A 16,705-nucleotide genomic window follows, 5' to 3' on the forward strand; every position below is an offset into this window, starting at 1 on the left:
GACTTCCTATGCCCAATCTTGCTTCCTCCCTTTTCTTTTCACAGGTGTTTATCCCTAATAAATATTTTGCACCCCAAACTCAGTCTCCGTGTCTGTTTCTAGAGAACCCAGTCAGCAATGGAGGGTGCAAGGGGCTGGACAAAAGGCATTGGGTAGCTGGCTCAGCAACCCTCGCCTGGCATCTCTGATGCCCCCCACCCTCAGGAGTTGGTGTTAGGAGGAGTCTCATCCCCTCACCACCAACACTGCCCCAGCCTCAGAGTTGTACCCTCCAATGGGCATCCCATAGACACTTCAGCTTCAGCCCACAAAGCCCTCTGCTGGTGTCATTCTCATTCGAAGTCCCTACCCTGGTCAAAGCTGAGAAAGGGCGGTAGTCTGTGTTTGCCCTTCAGAAGTTCCAGGGAGGAGGCAGAGCAGGGGGAGGGTAAATGCCTGGCGGTTGACAGTGCTACAGGGCGGGGGGAACTTGGACCAGGCTCTTCCCTTTTGCAGGCCTTAGTTTCCTCATATGTAAAGTGGAGGAGGTGGAATAGGAACAGAGGAGAGACCATTTATTACTTGGTTCCTTCCATTTCAGAAGGAAATGGATTCTGACCTGAGAAAGGTGGGGAGGTCTGCTTATGTGGACTCTGGGGACACCTAGTGGCTGAAAGGAGTAGGAAGCAGTTGGGGCTGGGGCTGGGGCTGGGGGTGTGTCCCACTCCAATGTCTGCATTCCTGCGGTCATTGACTCAACAGTCAGGTCCCTTGCCTGGGTTATTTAAGCCATCTTGGTTCCAAGATTTTAATGACACTTACCTGCTGATGTGTTGGTTATCTATTGCTGCATAACATATTGCGAGAAATTTAGCAGCTTAAAACGTGTTTATTATTTCACAGGGGGCCAGGCCCACCTTCGCTGGCTTCTCTGCTCAGAATCTCGCAAGGCCGCAGTCAAGGTGTTGGCTGAGCTGCACCCCTTTCTGGAGTTGAGCACCCTCTTCCAAATTCACAGAGTGGTGGGCAGATTCAGTTCCTTGTGGTTAAGGACAGGGTTCCTGTTTTCTTCCTGGCAGTCACCTGTGTCATGCTTGATTTCTAAGAGCCAGCCGCTCACAGTTCTTTCTTCACAAGCCCTGTCAAGCACTGCAGCTTATTTTGTCAAGGTCAGCTGGAGAATCTTTCTCAGCTTCAAGTCACTTGACTCAAGGAAGGCTCTCTTTTAAAGGACTAGCTTGATTCACTTGGGCCCACCCAAAAAATCTCCCTTTTGATTAACTAAAAATCAACTAACTTGAAACCTAAGTCACATCTGCAAAATCCCTTCGCCTTTGCCACTGTAACCTGATCAATCACAGCAGTGACACACATCACACTCACTGGTCTCGCCCACACTGGGGAAGGGCTTATGTTGGGCATGCACACCAAGGGGTGGGAATCTTGGGGGCCGTCTTAGAATTCTGTTTATCTTAACTGTGGATTTTCAGGTCTATATCTCCATCCCAACATTGCCAGACTTGTATTTCTAACTGCCTTCTTGTCATCTCCACTGGGATACCTAATTGACACCCCAAACTTGGCATGTCTAAAAATGAATTCTTGTTTCCACAAAGCTTTCAAGCTTGCTCCCCAAGCCCACCCACATCTTCACATATCAGTAAAAGGCCAAAAACCTCTCAGTCTCTTGACTCCTCTTTTTCTCATAGTTTCAGATCCCTTGGCTCTACCTTCAAAATGTATCCTGTGTCCTATCACTTCTCACCTCTTTCATCGCCACCCTCCTGGTCCTGGCTCCCACAATCTCTTGCCTGGATCCTGTACTGGTTTCCTCACTGGACTCTCTGCTTTCTGCTTTGCCTTGTTCACAGTCTTATTGTCCACAGATAAGCTAGAGGGATATGGTTAAACTATAAATCAGTTGAAAACTCTCCAGTGGTCTCCATCTCATTCACACTCAAAACCATCCTCAGGGTGTGCTCTAAAGCCCTATGTGACCTGGCTCACGGCTCACCCTGGTACTCATCTCCAACTGCTTTTTCCTTTTCTCAACATGCTCTAGCTATACTGACTTCCTTGTTGTTCCTCAAAACTGCCAACACACCAACCTCAGGCCCTTTGCACATGCTTCTCACTCTGCTTGAAATGCTCTTCTCCCAGATACTCACATGACTTAGTCCCCCATTTCCTTCAGGTCTCAGCTCCAATGTCACTACCTCAAAAAGGTCTTCCCTGACCATTTTTATAAAGTATCACCATCACCACCCCTTATACTATCTCCTTTGCTTAATTTTTGTTAATAGTATTTATCACATATAGTTTTAATTTTTTACCTATCTTTCCAATTAGTATGTAAGCTTCATGAGGAAAGATTGATTTCTGCATTAGACTCCATGCCTTAGGTCATTCAATCTCTCATTCACTCAGCCATTCAACAGACATTTATTAAGGGTTTGCTTATGCCAGACTCTGGGCATACAAAGGTGAAAAAGACAAATGTGGCATGTTCTCACTGAGCCCACAGATCTGAGGAGGAGAAAGGTACCTAAACACAGGGATAGAAATGCAGTGATGGAGATGGACAGAGGGGCTGGGGGAACACAGAGAAGGCACTTAGTCCAGACAGGGAGCTGGGTGTGGTCAGATTACCTCCTCTAGGATATTTAAGCTCTGAGACCTCAGTAGGTTTTAGAACATGGCTGCAAGTTCTTTGATATTCTTTCAATAACTGTCCTTCCCCTTGAACCTGGGCTGGCCTTTGTGACCCACTTGTAACTAATAGGATAACGTAGAATGATGCTGCATGTTTCCAAGGTTTCGTTACACCCAACCACCATGTAAGAAGCCCAACAACCCTAAGACCGTCATGTGGGAAAGAAGCCCAAGACACATGGAGAGGCCATGTGTAGGTGCCCCAGGCATGCAGGAATCTGCTCAGGGGCCAGACATGTAGGTGAAGAAGCCTCCAGGTGTTTCCAGCCCCCTGTCATTCAAGTCACTCCCAGCTGTTGCAGTCTTCCCAGCTGAGATTTCAGCCATCATGGAGCAGAGACAAGCCACCCCCTCTTTCCCTGTCTGAATTTCTAACCCATAGTGTTCATGAGCATAATGAAATGGTGGTTATCCTACTACTGAGTTTGGGGGCAGCAATTATAACTAGAACAGTTCAGGTGAAGGAAAAAGCTTTCCAGACACCAGCAAAGGCAAGTGGGAAGACTCAGCAAAACAGGCTGACATGGAAAGAAGTTGGCTGAGGCTGCAGGGTTGGTGGGGAGAGAGGAGAAAGACTGGCAAGAGCATGAAGAGCCTTGAAGGCATTTGGACTTTCCTTGGAGTCTCCACACCGAAGCCCAAGGGATCTTTTGAAAACACAAATCTGACCACCAAGGAAAACCTTCTGGTGGCTCCCCACTACCTTCGGGATAAAGTCTAAAGTTCTTGACCTGGAATTCAAGGCCTTTTGCAGTTAACTTCTTTACTGTTTTATAGACTCTCCCTTCACCTACTAGCTCTGTCCTAAAACTGCTTCAACCATGCCAGGCCACTCGCCATGACAAGGGCCTCTCATGCCATTTGTCTTTGCTCTTGTTGAGAAATTGGAGCAACTTTGGGCTAACCACATTGCCTTTTGAGGCCTCAGTGTCCCCATCCGTAGTTAGGTGGTTGGATTAGAGGTCTTTGAGAGCATACGCAGCCTGGCATTGTAGAAGCCTACAAAAAGGTGGGAGAAAGGTGCTATAAAGCCAAACCTGCCTGTCTAGCTTCTTCCAGGTTGCCTAGCAATAGATTCCAACCCTCTCCCAATCCTCAGAGGTTTCTTAGCAACCTAATTTTTCACTCTTGGTTGTTTTCAGGATTTCCTGTTAACTAAATGAATGTCAAGTTCTGCTGCTTCTGTCCAAAAAATTCTTAAACCAAGGATTTTTTTTAGAGACCTGGATACTAACCCAGAATGGAAAGAAGTCTGAGTTTGAGGTCATCGGAGAATTTGCTGTGTGACTTAAAGAAGTTACCTGACCTCACCCTAGATGGTTTTGCTCAGTGGTTAGAGCGTCAGCCCAGGGACTGAAGGGTCTCAGGTTCAACTCCTGTCAAGGGCACGTACCCCAGCCAATCAGGAGGCAACCGATCGATGTGTTTCTCTCACATGGATTTTTTTCTCTCTCTCTGTTCCTTCCACTCTCTCTGAAAAGCAATGGGAAAAATACTCTCGGGTGAAGATTAAAAAGAAAAAAAAAGTTACCTGACCTCTCTTCTTTTAATGCAGGTTATGAATACCTGTCAGGTGTTCCTTAGGGGTTTCCCCTTCTCTCTCTCTTTTATAATTGATTTCAGAGAGAGGGAGGGAGAGGGAGAGAGAGATAAGAACATCAATGATGACAGAGTCACTGATCAGCTGCCTCCTGCACGCCCCCCACTGGGGATCAAGCCTTCAACCCAGGCATATGCCCTGACTGGGAATCGAACCAGGATCTCCTGGGTTGATGCTCAACCACTGAGCCACACCGGCATGACAAATTATATGGCTTTTGTCTAACTTCAAGGGGATTCGGAAATATATGTGAAGCACATGGAAATTTGGCGAGCCATTTATGTCTCCACACAATATTTAAAGAAAACCTCTTTGGTAAGGTCACATATGTGCGGAGATCTGAATAAAGCCAGAAGCTAGCAAAAAGCAAGAAGGGCAGAGAGACAAACACATGCAAAGGCTCTAAAGCCTTGAGGTAGGAGTTTGCCTGACATTCTTGGCTCATTCAAGGAACAGCAAGGAGGCCAGTGTGGCTGGAGGACAGTGAGGGAAGGAATGGGAGAAGATGAGACCAAGGAGGTAAGTAAGGTTGTGGGGAAGGTGCAGTTATAGGCCACAGTAGGGACTGATTTGAGATATCTACTGTTACAAAACCATCTCACAGTCCTTGAATTTCCTTAGCTTGTGGCTGCATCACTCCAATCTCTGCCTTTATCCGTAGGCCTTCTTCCTTCTGTGTCTTATTTCAACTACTTTAATTTTAAGTTTAACCAAATGCAGCTAGTGGCCACAATACCGGACAGTCAAGTGTCAGTGGGACAAACCTCGCTACCAGGGCCCTGCTTTGGACCAGGACTGCCATCTCAGACCCCACCACCCCTCCCCATTCACCCGGTGCTGTCACCCTGCCTTTAGTGGTCTCTTCTCTGCATTGCAGCCACAATGGCCCCTTAAGGTCTGAGTCAGATTCTCTCCTTCCCTCCCCTGCTCAAAACCCTCCAATGACATCTCGTCCTACTCAGGGTAGAAGGAAAAGACTGTGGTGGATTAAAGACGGCCACAGACTCTTGGTCACTCTGCCCTTCAAGAGATGGAGTTTATTTCCCTTCCCCTCGAATCTGAACTGGCCCAGCAACTGCTTTAACCAATGAATGTCGTGGAAGTAATGATGCTGGCCCAGCTCTGGACCTAGCTTTCAAGAGGACTGGCCTTCTCTTCCCGCTCTTGGAAAACTCATTTGTGGAATATACCCTCTTAGACCCCAGTCGCCGTCGTAAAGCCCAAGCTACATGGAGGTGCTCCAGTTGACAGCACAGATATAGAACATTCCTGCCTTCGCAGAAACTTCTATTGGACTGCACTGGCTTAGACAGCCTCATCTACAAGTTTCCACATTAAAATCTTTAACTACAGGGTCCCACACTCTGACCTCAGACTCCCCTCCTTCCCATCCAGCTATTTTTGGACTTCCCTGAGATCTTCAGTCTAAAATCCCTGCATCTTCTCCAAATCCATCTGCTCCCCTCCTGGGCTGCTTGGCATCCACACTGAGCCAGGATCCTCCTGACGTTCAGTGTGGGATCTGTTCTCTCCCATGCTCTCTGCATCCCCCATATTCCGTCCTTCTGTCCCACCTGTCCAGGAGAACCACAACCGGAGCTGGAGTATCAGCAGCCTTCTCCATTCCCATTTCTCCTGACACTGCCAAAGAAAGTCATAGCCATGCAGACCACAGTCGCCACAGATCATGGCCTCAGAGCCATCAGAACAAATTCAGAGCCTGCCACGTTGTGACTGCATGACCTCAGGCAAGTAACTTACCCTCCGAAGACCCAGGTTTTATCATCTGTAAAACAGGAATTATCATAGTTCCTATCTCATAAGGTTGAGAAGATAAATTAGCCTGGCACATAGTAAATGCTCAACAAGTCTTCACCACCTTTTCTAAAAAATTGTGGTAAGATATACATATCATAAAACTTATCATTAGTGACATTTAGTACATTCACAATGTTGGCCAATCATCACCAGTATGTAGTTCTAAATAATTTTTATCACCCTAAAAGAAATTCATTAAGGCAGTCACTACCCATTCCTCCCTTCCCCAGCCCCTAGAAACCACTAATCTGTTTTCTACTTCTATGGATTTTCTGGCTGGATATTTCATATATATAATCATGCAAAATGTGGACTTTTGTGCCTGCCTTGCCACCGTTTTTAAGCATCCTGTTGAGCTAAAGCCTTTCTCTTTCTTATAGACAATGTGTCTTGTTTTTCTTAAGAGCCTTCAATTTATCAGGTGTCATGTCACTCAACTGCCCACCTATAAACTAACATAACAATAATAGTAGTAACGACAATCCTTTATTGAGTTCTTACTTTATTCCAGGTGCTTTGCTAAGTGTCTTATATGCACCTCTCATTTCACTCTTATAAGCCCTCTGAGAAGCAACTACTACTATTATCTCTATTTTACAGTCAGGGAAACTGAGGCTCAGAGCAGTTAAATCGTGTAAGTAGCAAGTGGCAGATTGAAACCTGCATCTGTTTAACTGCAGAATTCAGCTCACACCACCACACTGTGTCTCTTTTCAGTGGCCACTCCCCTCCCTCCCCAGGATCCGGCTGGTTGGTTATGTAGCAGAGAACACTGGATCCTCCCTGGGCTGGCTCACGCCTAGCCCACTCTTCTGTGCCTTTAACCTCACCCCTTCCCATGCCCTCCAGAACCTCACCCCCTGTCCAGTATCATCAGAGCTGAAGCTGATCCCAGTGGCAGTGGACTGGAATTATCTACTTGTTTATCCACGTGTCTGATACTGAGCGAGGGTGACTCCAAGGCCAAGCTCAGCTGGGACTGTGGCGCCTCCATGTGGGCTCTCCATGTGGTACTGGCTTCATTGCATGCCAGCCTCAAGGCAGACAGACTTCTTACACAAAGCCTCAGGTCTCCAAGAGCTAGAGCTCCGGGGAAGTGCACGTCTTTCGTGTCCTAGCCTTGGAAGGCAGGGCATAGTGTCCACCATGCTCTATTGGTTGAAGCCGTCATCAGCTCACTCAAGATACAAAGAGAGAGTACAGAGATCCTACCTTTCTAAAGAGAAATGCTAAAGAATTTGCAGCCATGAAAATGGTCACAGGTTGTCTCCAATCTTTTGCCATCCCCGTAGTTCATTTCAGCTCCTAACATCTCTTGAATCCATCCATTTCTCTGCAAGCTCACTAGGCAAGACATCATCATCTCTGGTCTGGAGTCTCCTCGCTGGTCTCTCTGCTGCCACTCTTGAGCTTTCTATCCTGTTCTAAGGGATCAGCAGCCAGAGGGATCTTTACAGTACAAATCAGATCACAGCCCTCCCCTCTTTATAACCTTTCCATGGTTCTCCACTTCTCTTTGGTTGAAGTCCAAACTCCTTATGAGGCCCCGAAGGATCTCATGTAGCCTGCCTCTCCACTCAAGGCCTATAATTTTGAGCTCTCCCCCCCCCCACACACACGGTTACATGAGTGATACATATAAGTACTTAGACAAGACTGTGCGCATAATGAGCATCATACAGGATGGGGCAAGAGCACGTTTACAGTTGTGACTACACGAAACAGTTTATTCTTGTATTATTATTTATTAATTATTGTATTATTTTCCATACTTACAACTGTAAATCTACTTTTGCCCCATCCTGTATATTTGATATTCTTATTAGTCTGTGTTCAGAAAATATTTACTGAGCTGCCTACTCAGTGCCAAGCCCTATGTGAGGCTTGGGCTCGGGATACAATAGTGAACGGAAAAGATGTGCAGAGTTCGTTCATCCCGGTGCCCCAGCCCCCAGCATGAAGAGACAGAATGGATGCTCAAGACATGAAGACATGTTTGTGCAGTGGTGCCTGGGAGCTCAGAGAGGTGTGGTGACTTTCCCAAAGCCACCCAGCAAAGGTGGGACAAAACCAAGGCTGTAGGCACATGACAAGGAATGAAATAGACAAGCTGCTGGGCAAAGGCTGGCTGTCCAGGGAGGTGGGCCCCAGGCACACTGCCCAGGGCAGAGCCAGGGGTAGGTTGGGAGGGGATGGGGACTCACTGAGGTGAGGACTTCAGTAAGAGATAAGGGGCCCTGATATGAGCTGGAAGGTACTTCGTGGTAGGCACCCAGCGAGAGAGAGGAGAAAGGTGAGGCTCAGTGGTGGGCGGGGGCACAGAGAGGAGGGAGAGAGGTGGGAATCTGCGAAGGCGGGGGCTCAGCCAGGAGGCGTTTGTATACTGGGGGGGGGGGGGGCTCCATGAGGGGCACGAGACCCGGAGAGGGGGCTGAGGATACACTGAAGAAATGAAGGCTCAGTGAGGGCAAGGGCTTTCAGGGAGACGGGGTGATGCGAGGGTCGGTGAGGAGTTGAGGGGACTGCAGGAGGGGTGTCGTTCAGGGATGTGGTGGGGTCTCTGCGAGGGGCCTAGAGTCTCAAAGAAGGGAACCCTGGAAGGGGACAGGGGCTCGCGACCCTGCAGGGGCCCGCCATCTGCAGAGCCAGACCTTGGGGGGCCCTCCTCCTCGGCATCACCCCCACCTCCGACTGCGGCGCAGGCGCGACCGAGCCGCCTCTGCTCGGCGGGCGCTGCGGCTGCGGCTGCGGCTGCGGCTGCGGCTCGGGCTCGGCGGAGACCGGAGACCGCAGGCGGAGGTGAGCTCGGCGCTGCTCCCCGCGGCCCGCCCTCCGGGGGTCCGCGAGCGCCCCGCCCCGCCCCCCGCCCGCCGCGGCCCCCGCGGGCGGGACCGCAGCACCGAGCCGGCCGTGCCCGGGCTTTGGGAGGCGGGGCCTCAGGGGAGCGGTCCCACCGGCCCCAGGGCCCCAGGCGCCCAGGGGAGCCGGGCTGCGGAGGCTTCGCGGGGCGGGGCCGGCTCCCCTCTACTGAAACCCACCCCTCCCGGCCGCGACTCGCTCTACCTCTAGGGGACTGGATGTGGTTAATCCGCACCCGGCCCGGGAGGTCCGGTGGGAAGCCGCGGCGCGAGGGGGCGGGGAGGTGGCCCGATTTCCCGGCCCCGCCCCCGGGCGCCCCCCTCCCGGCCTGGGCCGCGGGACCCTAGAGGGGGCGGGGGCGGGGCTCTGGGAGGGAGAACCGAGGGGGCGCAAAGGGGGAGATGCCGTCCGGCTTCAGGCCCCCGGCCTGTCACCTCCCGTGAGCCCTCCCGGGCCGCCTGCTCGGCCGCAGTCGCCCCCCTCGAACCCGGAGCCCGCTCCTCTCCCTCCTCCCTTCCCGCCTGGGGGCGCCCCCCAGAGGTTTCTATGGCGACCCTGGTCCGGGTACTCGCGCCACGTGCCCAGCATCCCGCCCTCCCTCCCGCAGACCGCAGGGCCGCCTCCCCGCAGCCCAGGAACGGGGGGGGGGGGGGCGTCAAGGTCACCTTCCCGCTGCGATCCCGGCAGGACTGAGCGAGTGAGTATGTTTGGGGGAAGAGGACAGCGAGCTGCCGTGGAGATGACCAGGCCAGCCGTGGGGAACCCGGGCCCCGCCCTCTCCCTCAGGGTCTTTAATGAAGCCTCGCTTCTCCGACTCGGGCAAGCCCGCGGGCCGCATTCCCCCTGCACCCGGCTGCAGTGCCCGGCCCCGCAACGTCCCGCGTGGCCACGCCCGCCCCGCCCCGCAGCCTCCTCCCAGCCTCTGCGTTCAGTCTCTGCCTTTTCCCATTCTGTCAACTTTCTTTCCTTTTTCTCTTTTTTCGCCTGAATTGTGGGTAAGGGCTGTGAAGAGCTGTGGTTTATAGACAGTCGTTAACTACAGCACTCCTGTGACTTGTGTGCATCTGTGGGGGCTCCAAGATCACCCCCAACACACACTGAGTCTGTGTGTCTGTATGTGTGTGTCTGTTTGGGGGAGGGGTTGCTGGTGAGTCTCTCCGCAGCAATTTGAGGGCCACAACTGATTGGAAATGAGAGGGGACTGGAAGTTTGTCTCACCCTTCCATGTAAGCTCATTGCTTTATTTTGTCTGAAGCTGCTCAGAGGGGCTGAAGGCCATCATGAAGGTGGGGAGGGGCCCTGTCCTTCCCCAGCGCTGCCCCCATCCCGGACTTTGATTCTGTGTGTGGATTCGCAAGTATCTTTCATTCCTGAAACCTCAGTGTCTCCATTTGTGAGAAGAAGGATTTTTAGATAGGTTTCTCTAGAATTCTAATAGCCGTTGAGCCTAAGGGCCCCAAATCCCCTGACTTTCACCTCCTGTGGAGTCAAGATTCCTTGGGACTTGGAGGTTGTTGCTTTGTGAGTGACAGCCCTGAGGAGGGATCTTTTACAGCCTTGCAGCTGGGGGAGCTCTGTCTGACTTAGACAACTGCCAGCCAGGACAATCATCTCCAAGAGTACCCTGAAAGGCAGGGAAGGGGTTTTGAGAGGAGAGGGAGATGGGGACCACTCACTCCAGACATGGGGCTCAAAAAGTTCAGGATAAAAATAATAATGAAGAAATTACAGTAATAATAATCACAACAGCTACCATTTCTTTTGGCACCAGAAGACAATAACTGTACAGAGCAGGTAGAATCATTAGCCCTGTTTTACAGATGAGGAAACTGAGGCATAGAGAAGTGAAAGCACTTGTCTAAGGTCACACAGCCAGGAAGCAGTGGATCAGGGATTCTAGTCTAGACAGTGAGGCTCCAGAACCCATGGTCCCAGCCATGAGTGCCTCCAGAGCAAACACACACCTTTATTGACACCTACAATTGCCAGGCACTGAGCTAAGCACTTCGTTGCATTGGCTCATTCACAGTATACTAGAGAAAGCCAGGCCAGCATTCCAGAAGGCCAGGCTGTGCTATGAGTGTGGGGTGTCTTGAGCAGGAGAGGTGGATGGGACACAAAGATTCAGGAGCCTGGGAAGGTCACCACAGGCAGCTCTCACTGATCCTTCCCTCTGTCTGCTGAACCTTGCCTACCCCACAGGGATCCATGATGCCGAGCTATGACCGTTCGTGTGGCTGTGGCCGGGGCCCCAATGTGGAAGACGGCAAGTGGTATGGGGTCCGCTCCTATTTGCACCTCTTCTATGAGGACTGCGCAGGTACTGCCCTCAGCGATGACCCTGAGGGGCCTCCTGTTCTGTGTCCCCGTCGACCTTGGCCCTCACTGTGCTGGAAGGTAAGGCTAGAGGAGGAGCAACTTGTGATTTCCTGTGGTTTCAGGGAAGAGATCCCCTCAGTGGACAGAAAGAAAAGGAATGGTGTAGCCGTTAGGAGTCTTGCATGTTCAAGCAATAGAAAACCCAACTCGGATGGGTTTCAACTATAATGGGAAAATGTTGCTTATTTTATAGAAGAAACCAGAGGTTGTGTGCCTTCAGGCAAAATTTGATCCAGCAGTTCAAACCATCACACTGAGGACTCAAGATTTCTCTTAGTCTTTAGGTCTCCCATGGTGCCCCCTTCCCCCTGCAACCCATTAGCTTCAGGTTCTTCCCACGTGTTCCCCAAGTGGGTGCTACTATGCTGCCCCTCAGTCTTCCACTCCGCACCGCCCAAGGGAAATCAGGATTTTCTCTAGTATTTCCTTCAGAAAAAAAACAATGCTTTTTATTTCTAGAAGTCCTGGCAAGTACTGCATTGGCTCTGATTGGGTCACTTGCCCAGCCCTGAACTAATTACTGTGTCCAGGGGCATGGTTTATGCTGACTGGCAGGGATAGGGGTTCAACCCACTTAAATATTACTGTGCTTCCCAGTGATTTATTGGGGTACTGTTTCCAGGGCAGTGGAAGATGTAAGAGAAATAATCAATGTTCATATCAGCCAGGTAGAGTGGTCAGTTAGGGTGTACTGTGTCAGTAAAGGTATGGAGGTGGCTGTGAGCCAAGTCCCTACAGTGGGCATAGCTCTTTGATAAACACTGTAGGAAGACTGAGGCAGAGAGTCTCTGCTTTCAAAAGGCTTTACTCTGGTGGAGAAGTGAAGTGCCAACCTGTGGAGAGTAAGTGCACAGCTCAGGCCAGGTGTGCAGAGGATGCCAGGAGAAAAAATGCTCTCAGTGCCTGGGGTGGTCAGGGAAGACCTCCAGGAGAAAGTCAGTACATGTTTTACATTTTTTAGCATCTTCTAGTCAGGCAGTGTGCTAGGCTCTTGGGGACAAAGAATTGAAGAAGATATGGTTCCTGTCCTCAAGGAGCTCCTAGGTGTGGTTCATTTAGTTATTCTGCAAACATTCACTCAGCCACTACTCTATACTAGTACTGTGCTAGGCATGGAAGACACCTAGTGAGCCAAAGTGGACATAGTCTCTGCTCTCGTGGCTCTCTCAGCTCTCAGTCCAGTGGGACAGGCAGACATCACTTACATAGTAACCAAAGTACACATCCTAGTGTGCACTGAGGTGAGTGCACTGAAGAATGAATGGGCACAGCATTTGCATAGAGTGTAGAGCAGGTGACTTGACCCAGTTCAGGGGTGTCCTGGAAGGCTTCCCTGAGGAGGTGAGGTTTGAGATGAGATCTGAGGGATGTGTAGGAGTTAACCAGAAAGATAGAGAGTAGATGGCACAGGGGGGATAAGATAGGATCTGAATTATAATGGAGGGAGACTCAGGTTGGCAAGAGAAACCCACTGCTAGGTGGGAGCTGGGAAGGAAATCAAGAGGCCTCAAGATTCCAAATAGAACATGGCAGTGTGTGCTCCTTATCAGTTATATCCTAGCTGGTGTGTTCTGTGATTCCCATCTCTTAAGGTTGGATTAAGGGGTTACCTTTAAATCCAGTTGGGATTCAAGGTGATCCCTTGGTCTAGGGCCCCCGACACCCTGACTGTCTCCCAATCTGTCTGCCTCTCTCCAGATCAGCCTGTCCTCGGGGACCCTGCTTCTGCTGCTGGGTGTGGCAGCCCTGACCACTGGCTATGCTGTGCCCCCCAAGCTGGAGGGCATTGGAGAGGGCGAGTTCCTGGTATTGGATCAGCGGGCAGCTGACTACAACCAGGCTCTGGGCACCTGCCGCCTGGCAGGCACTGTACTCTGTGTGGCAGCTGGGGTCTTGCTGGCCATCTGCCTGCTCTGGGCCATGACCGGCTGGCTGAGCCAGGGCACCAAGGCGGAACCTTTGGATACCGAAGCTGACAGCCATGTGGAGGTCTTCAGGGATGAGTCAGAGCAGCAGCTCTCCCCCATCTTTCGTGATGCCAATGGCCAGTCTTGGTTCTCGCCGCCCGCCAGCCCTTTTGGACAATCCTCCGTGCAGACCATCCAGCCAAAGCGGGACTCTTGAGCGGCCCACGTGGCTAGAGGAGGCATCAGACCCAGAGTCTGGACCCCTCCTCCTCCTCAGCATACCCCACCGCTCCCATTGTCTCCTTAACTTCTTTCTTTTATCAGGGACCCTTCTGTCTAAGCAGCCAGAAGGCTCAACTCCAGATCAGAGAGCCTGGAGCTCACATCCCCATGCCCATTCCCAGGGGATAGGGCCCAACTTATCCAAGATGCCAATCTTCCCCTAGTCCACTCAAAACTTCTCGCCCATTCCTCCTTCCCCAGGCTCTTCAGGGGCAGAAAGTATCTCCCTCAACCCATCCCCACTCTTTTCTCTGTGTGGCCAAGCCCCTTACCCTTTTAGACCACCAGTTCCTGCCTCTGTATTAAAAGGGGTTTGGACCAGATTCTCGAGTTCCATGACTTTCCTCTTCTCCCCCGGTGTATTACCCTCTATAGGCAACAATGGGTGTGGGGTGGGGTAGCAGGGTCATTCTCAGCCATCGACCCCATCCTCTGTCAGCTGCACCAGGATGCCTCAGGATGGGTCAGAAGATGCTTCATTGGACTTCCTGACCCTGCTCCCTACAGTATGTTTTCTTCATGCATTTTGGCATCAGAGCCCCTCTGTCCACCCCATCCCGGCTATTACTAGCCTCAGTGTACAGATGAGGTGGCTGATGGAGGCTGGCAGCCTGTGAGATCCACATTTCCCGACTCCTCCTGGACCAGCTCTAGTTCAGTTATAGCTGGGCCCCGTGCCTTCCTGGCTTTCATGGGACTGGGGACAAGCTTGGCCCAGAGCGACTAGGTGGAGGCCTGATGTCCCAGGTGGCTCAGAAAATACTTTGAACATGCACTTAAATGGTCTCTAAGAGCCAGGGTGCAGGAGAACAGGGATGTCTTTGTCCCTCTAAGTCCCCCCACCTAGAAACCATCATCCACAGGTGATGCATCATCTCAGTTCTCTGCCATTAGGGGGAGCTCCAAGACAGCTGGAAAGAGACATTTGTGGACAGCCCCCCCCCCCCTTGGCTCAGTGTCGCCACCACCAGCTTTGAGACCTCCCTGGGGGGCAGATGTCCTCGATCCTCTCCCACCAGGCAGGCCCTACTGCCCTTGTGCCCCAGGCCGGCTCCCCATTCTGCACCTCTTCCACCCCACCTTGCCACTCAATAAACAGCTGGGGTGGATACAGGTGTTGCTGCTTTTCTCCCTGACCCCTGGCTGGGGGGGGGGGGGGGGGGCGCCATGAGTGCTGGCTGCTTAAATCCAATCATTTCTCATTTCTCCTCATAAGAAAGGGGATTATCATCTTCGTTTTACAGATGATGTAACTAATGGTTAGAGAAGTGAAGCCACTTGCCTAGGCTTGCTGAGGGTGAACTTAAATGCTTGCTTGATGGGAAGGAAAATTTTCAGCCACCTTGACCACCTACTGCCCCATCCCTGAGAGAGGGAGTGCAAGGATGGTTTAGGGAGGGAGCTGGAGCCAAAGGTGGGATCTTTTCCATCGATATGAACAGCTAACCCCTAATGGCAACTTACCAGGGCCTAGACCCCGTTCTCAGTGCTTTAAAGACCTCAGGTGCTGTCCACGCCTTATAGAATGGCAGCGCCAGCCTCCCGTTTGCTCCAGCCAAAACCTTGGAGTCATCCTTGACTCCACTCTTTCCTCACAGCCTAAATCCAATCCATCAGCAAGTCCTGTCAACTCGACCTTGGAAATACATCCTGTATCCAACCGCTTCTCACCAGCCTCACAGCTCGCTCCCTGGCCTGAGCCACCATCACCTCTCATCTGGGTTATTGCACCAGCTTCCTGGTCTCCCCACTTCCCGCTTCTCCATCCCCCAAGTCCAATATTTACAGAGAAGCCAGATAAATCCTGTTATAAGTTAGGTTGTGTCCCTCCTCTGCCCGGTATGCACCCATGGTTCCCACCTCACTCAGAGTAAAAGCCAAAATTCTCCAAACTTCTAGCCTCCAGAACTGTGAGAGAATAGATTTTTGTTGTTTGAAGCCATGCAGTATGGGGTGCTTTGTACAGCATCCCATGCTTGGGAAACAGGCTGTAACCCGGTGCAGCCTCCAAGAGAGGCAGTGTGGCAATATCAAAACGGAAAGCACATGTCTTTTGACCCTTCCCTGTTGTGCGGGTCTGTCTGTAGGTTCAGTTCTAAGTGTTGGACACGGCAGCATTGTTTGTCACAGAAAACATTTGGGAACAACCTAATGTTCATTGATAGGGGACTAGGTAATAAATCATGGCACAGTTGCAACTGGAACACTATGTGAAAGAATGAAAAGCTGCTTGTGTACTGATCTACACAGATCTCCAAGTGATATTGTTAGGTGGGAAGGAGCAAGGTGCAGCACAGTACGAATACTTCTAAGCCATTTGTGTAAAAAGAAGATTTATGGACCTTGCTTGTACATGCATAAAATCTCTATTGCCTTTGGAGAGTGGACCAAGAAATAAATGAATGAGACCCCTACAATTGCCCCGGTTGACTTCCCTGAGTTTCCAGGCGGTGGCATAGATTCCAATTCTTTCTCAATAAATGATGAAACAAGTAGACAGAAAATCAGTAAGGGTAGAGAAGATTTGACCAACACTATCCCCCAATTTGACCTAATTGATATTTATAGGGCACTGCACCCAACAAGAGCAGAATACACAAGACCTTAGGCCTTGGTGGCGCCTGGAGACCCAAGGGGCACATGGCGGGAGACTAAATAGACACAGAGCTCATAGCTGCCTCTGGGCACCCTCTGGTGTTCCTTCAAAATGGTGGCAGCTCAGCAGTTTGACAGCTCCCCCTTACCTGAGGGGGAAGCTATTTCTCCTCCCCTCTGGCTGCATTCCCTCCCCTCTCGGAGGTGGGGAGACCTAGGAGAAGGAGGGAGGCTGACGTGTGTGTGTGTGTGTGTGTGTGTGTGTCTACCTTCTGCTAAACTTCTTTTTATGCCAGAGCCTGAGCATCCAACCCCACACTCCCCAGAGGCTGTCCCTCCGTCCTGCTGTCTTGCATTCCCTCCCTCACCCCTGCTGACCCAGGGGACCAGCCTCAGAGAAGCTCCTCCACCTCACCCCCAACTAGACCAAAGAAGGGGTGATTTGGGAGCATTGCCTGGCCTCTGGGGTGCTGTGCCCGGGCAGGGAGCTGAGATGCCCCAAGGTGAGAGAGAGAAACAGGGATGTTCATACGGGGCAGGTGTTAGTGCGATGTGGAGAGAGAGAGAGAATGAG

At 51.3% G+C, this 16,705-nt stretch overlaps 1 protein-coding gene and 1 long non-coding RNA gene across 3 annotated transcripts in view; one reads left to right on the plus strand and one right to left on the minus strand.

Moving 5' to 3' along the window:
• Nucleotides 1–16,705, minus strand: part of LOC308563256 — a 42,672-nt gene that overhangs the window by 14,512 nt on the left and 11,455 nt on the right. The window lies entirely within an intron of this gene.
• Nucleotides 8,811–13,859, plus strand: NRSN2 (neurensin 2). Of its 2 annotated transcripts, none has more exons than XM_081149731.1 (3): nt 8,811–8,908; nt 11,171–11,365; nt 13,046–13,859. In XM_081149731.1, the coding sequence occupies exons 2-3, from the start codon at nt 11,177–11,179 to the stop codon at nt 13,469–13,471; spliced, it is 615 nt and encodes a 204-aa protein (XP_081005857.1). In that variant the 5' UTR covers nt 8,811–8,908; nt 11,171–11,176; the 3' UTR covers nt 13,472–13,859. The 2 variants fall into 2 exon arrangements, with proteins under 2 accessions (XP_081005857.1, XP_081005858.1); XM_081149732.1 differs by lacking the exon at nt 8,811–8,908 and adding an exon at nt 9,345–9,665.

This window comes from Miniopterus schreibersii (assembly GCF_964146895.1).
Source record: "Miniopterus schreibersii genome assembly, chromosome: 10".
In the NCBI taxonomy this organism is placed as follows: domain Eukaryota; kingdom Metazoa; phylum Chordata; class Mammalia; order Chiroptera; family Miniopteridae; genus Miniopterus; species Miniopterus schreibersii.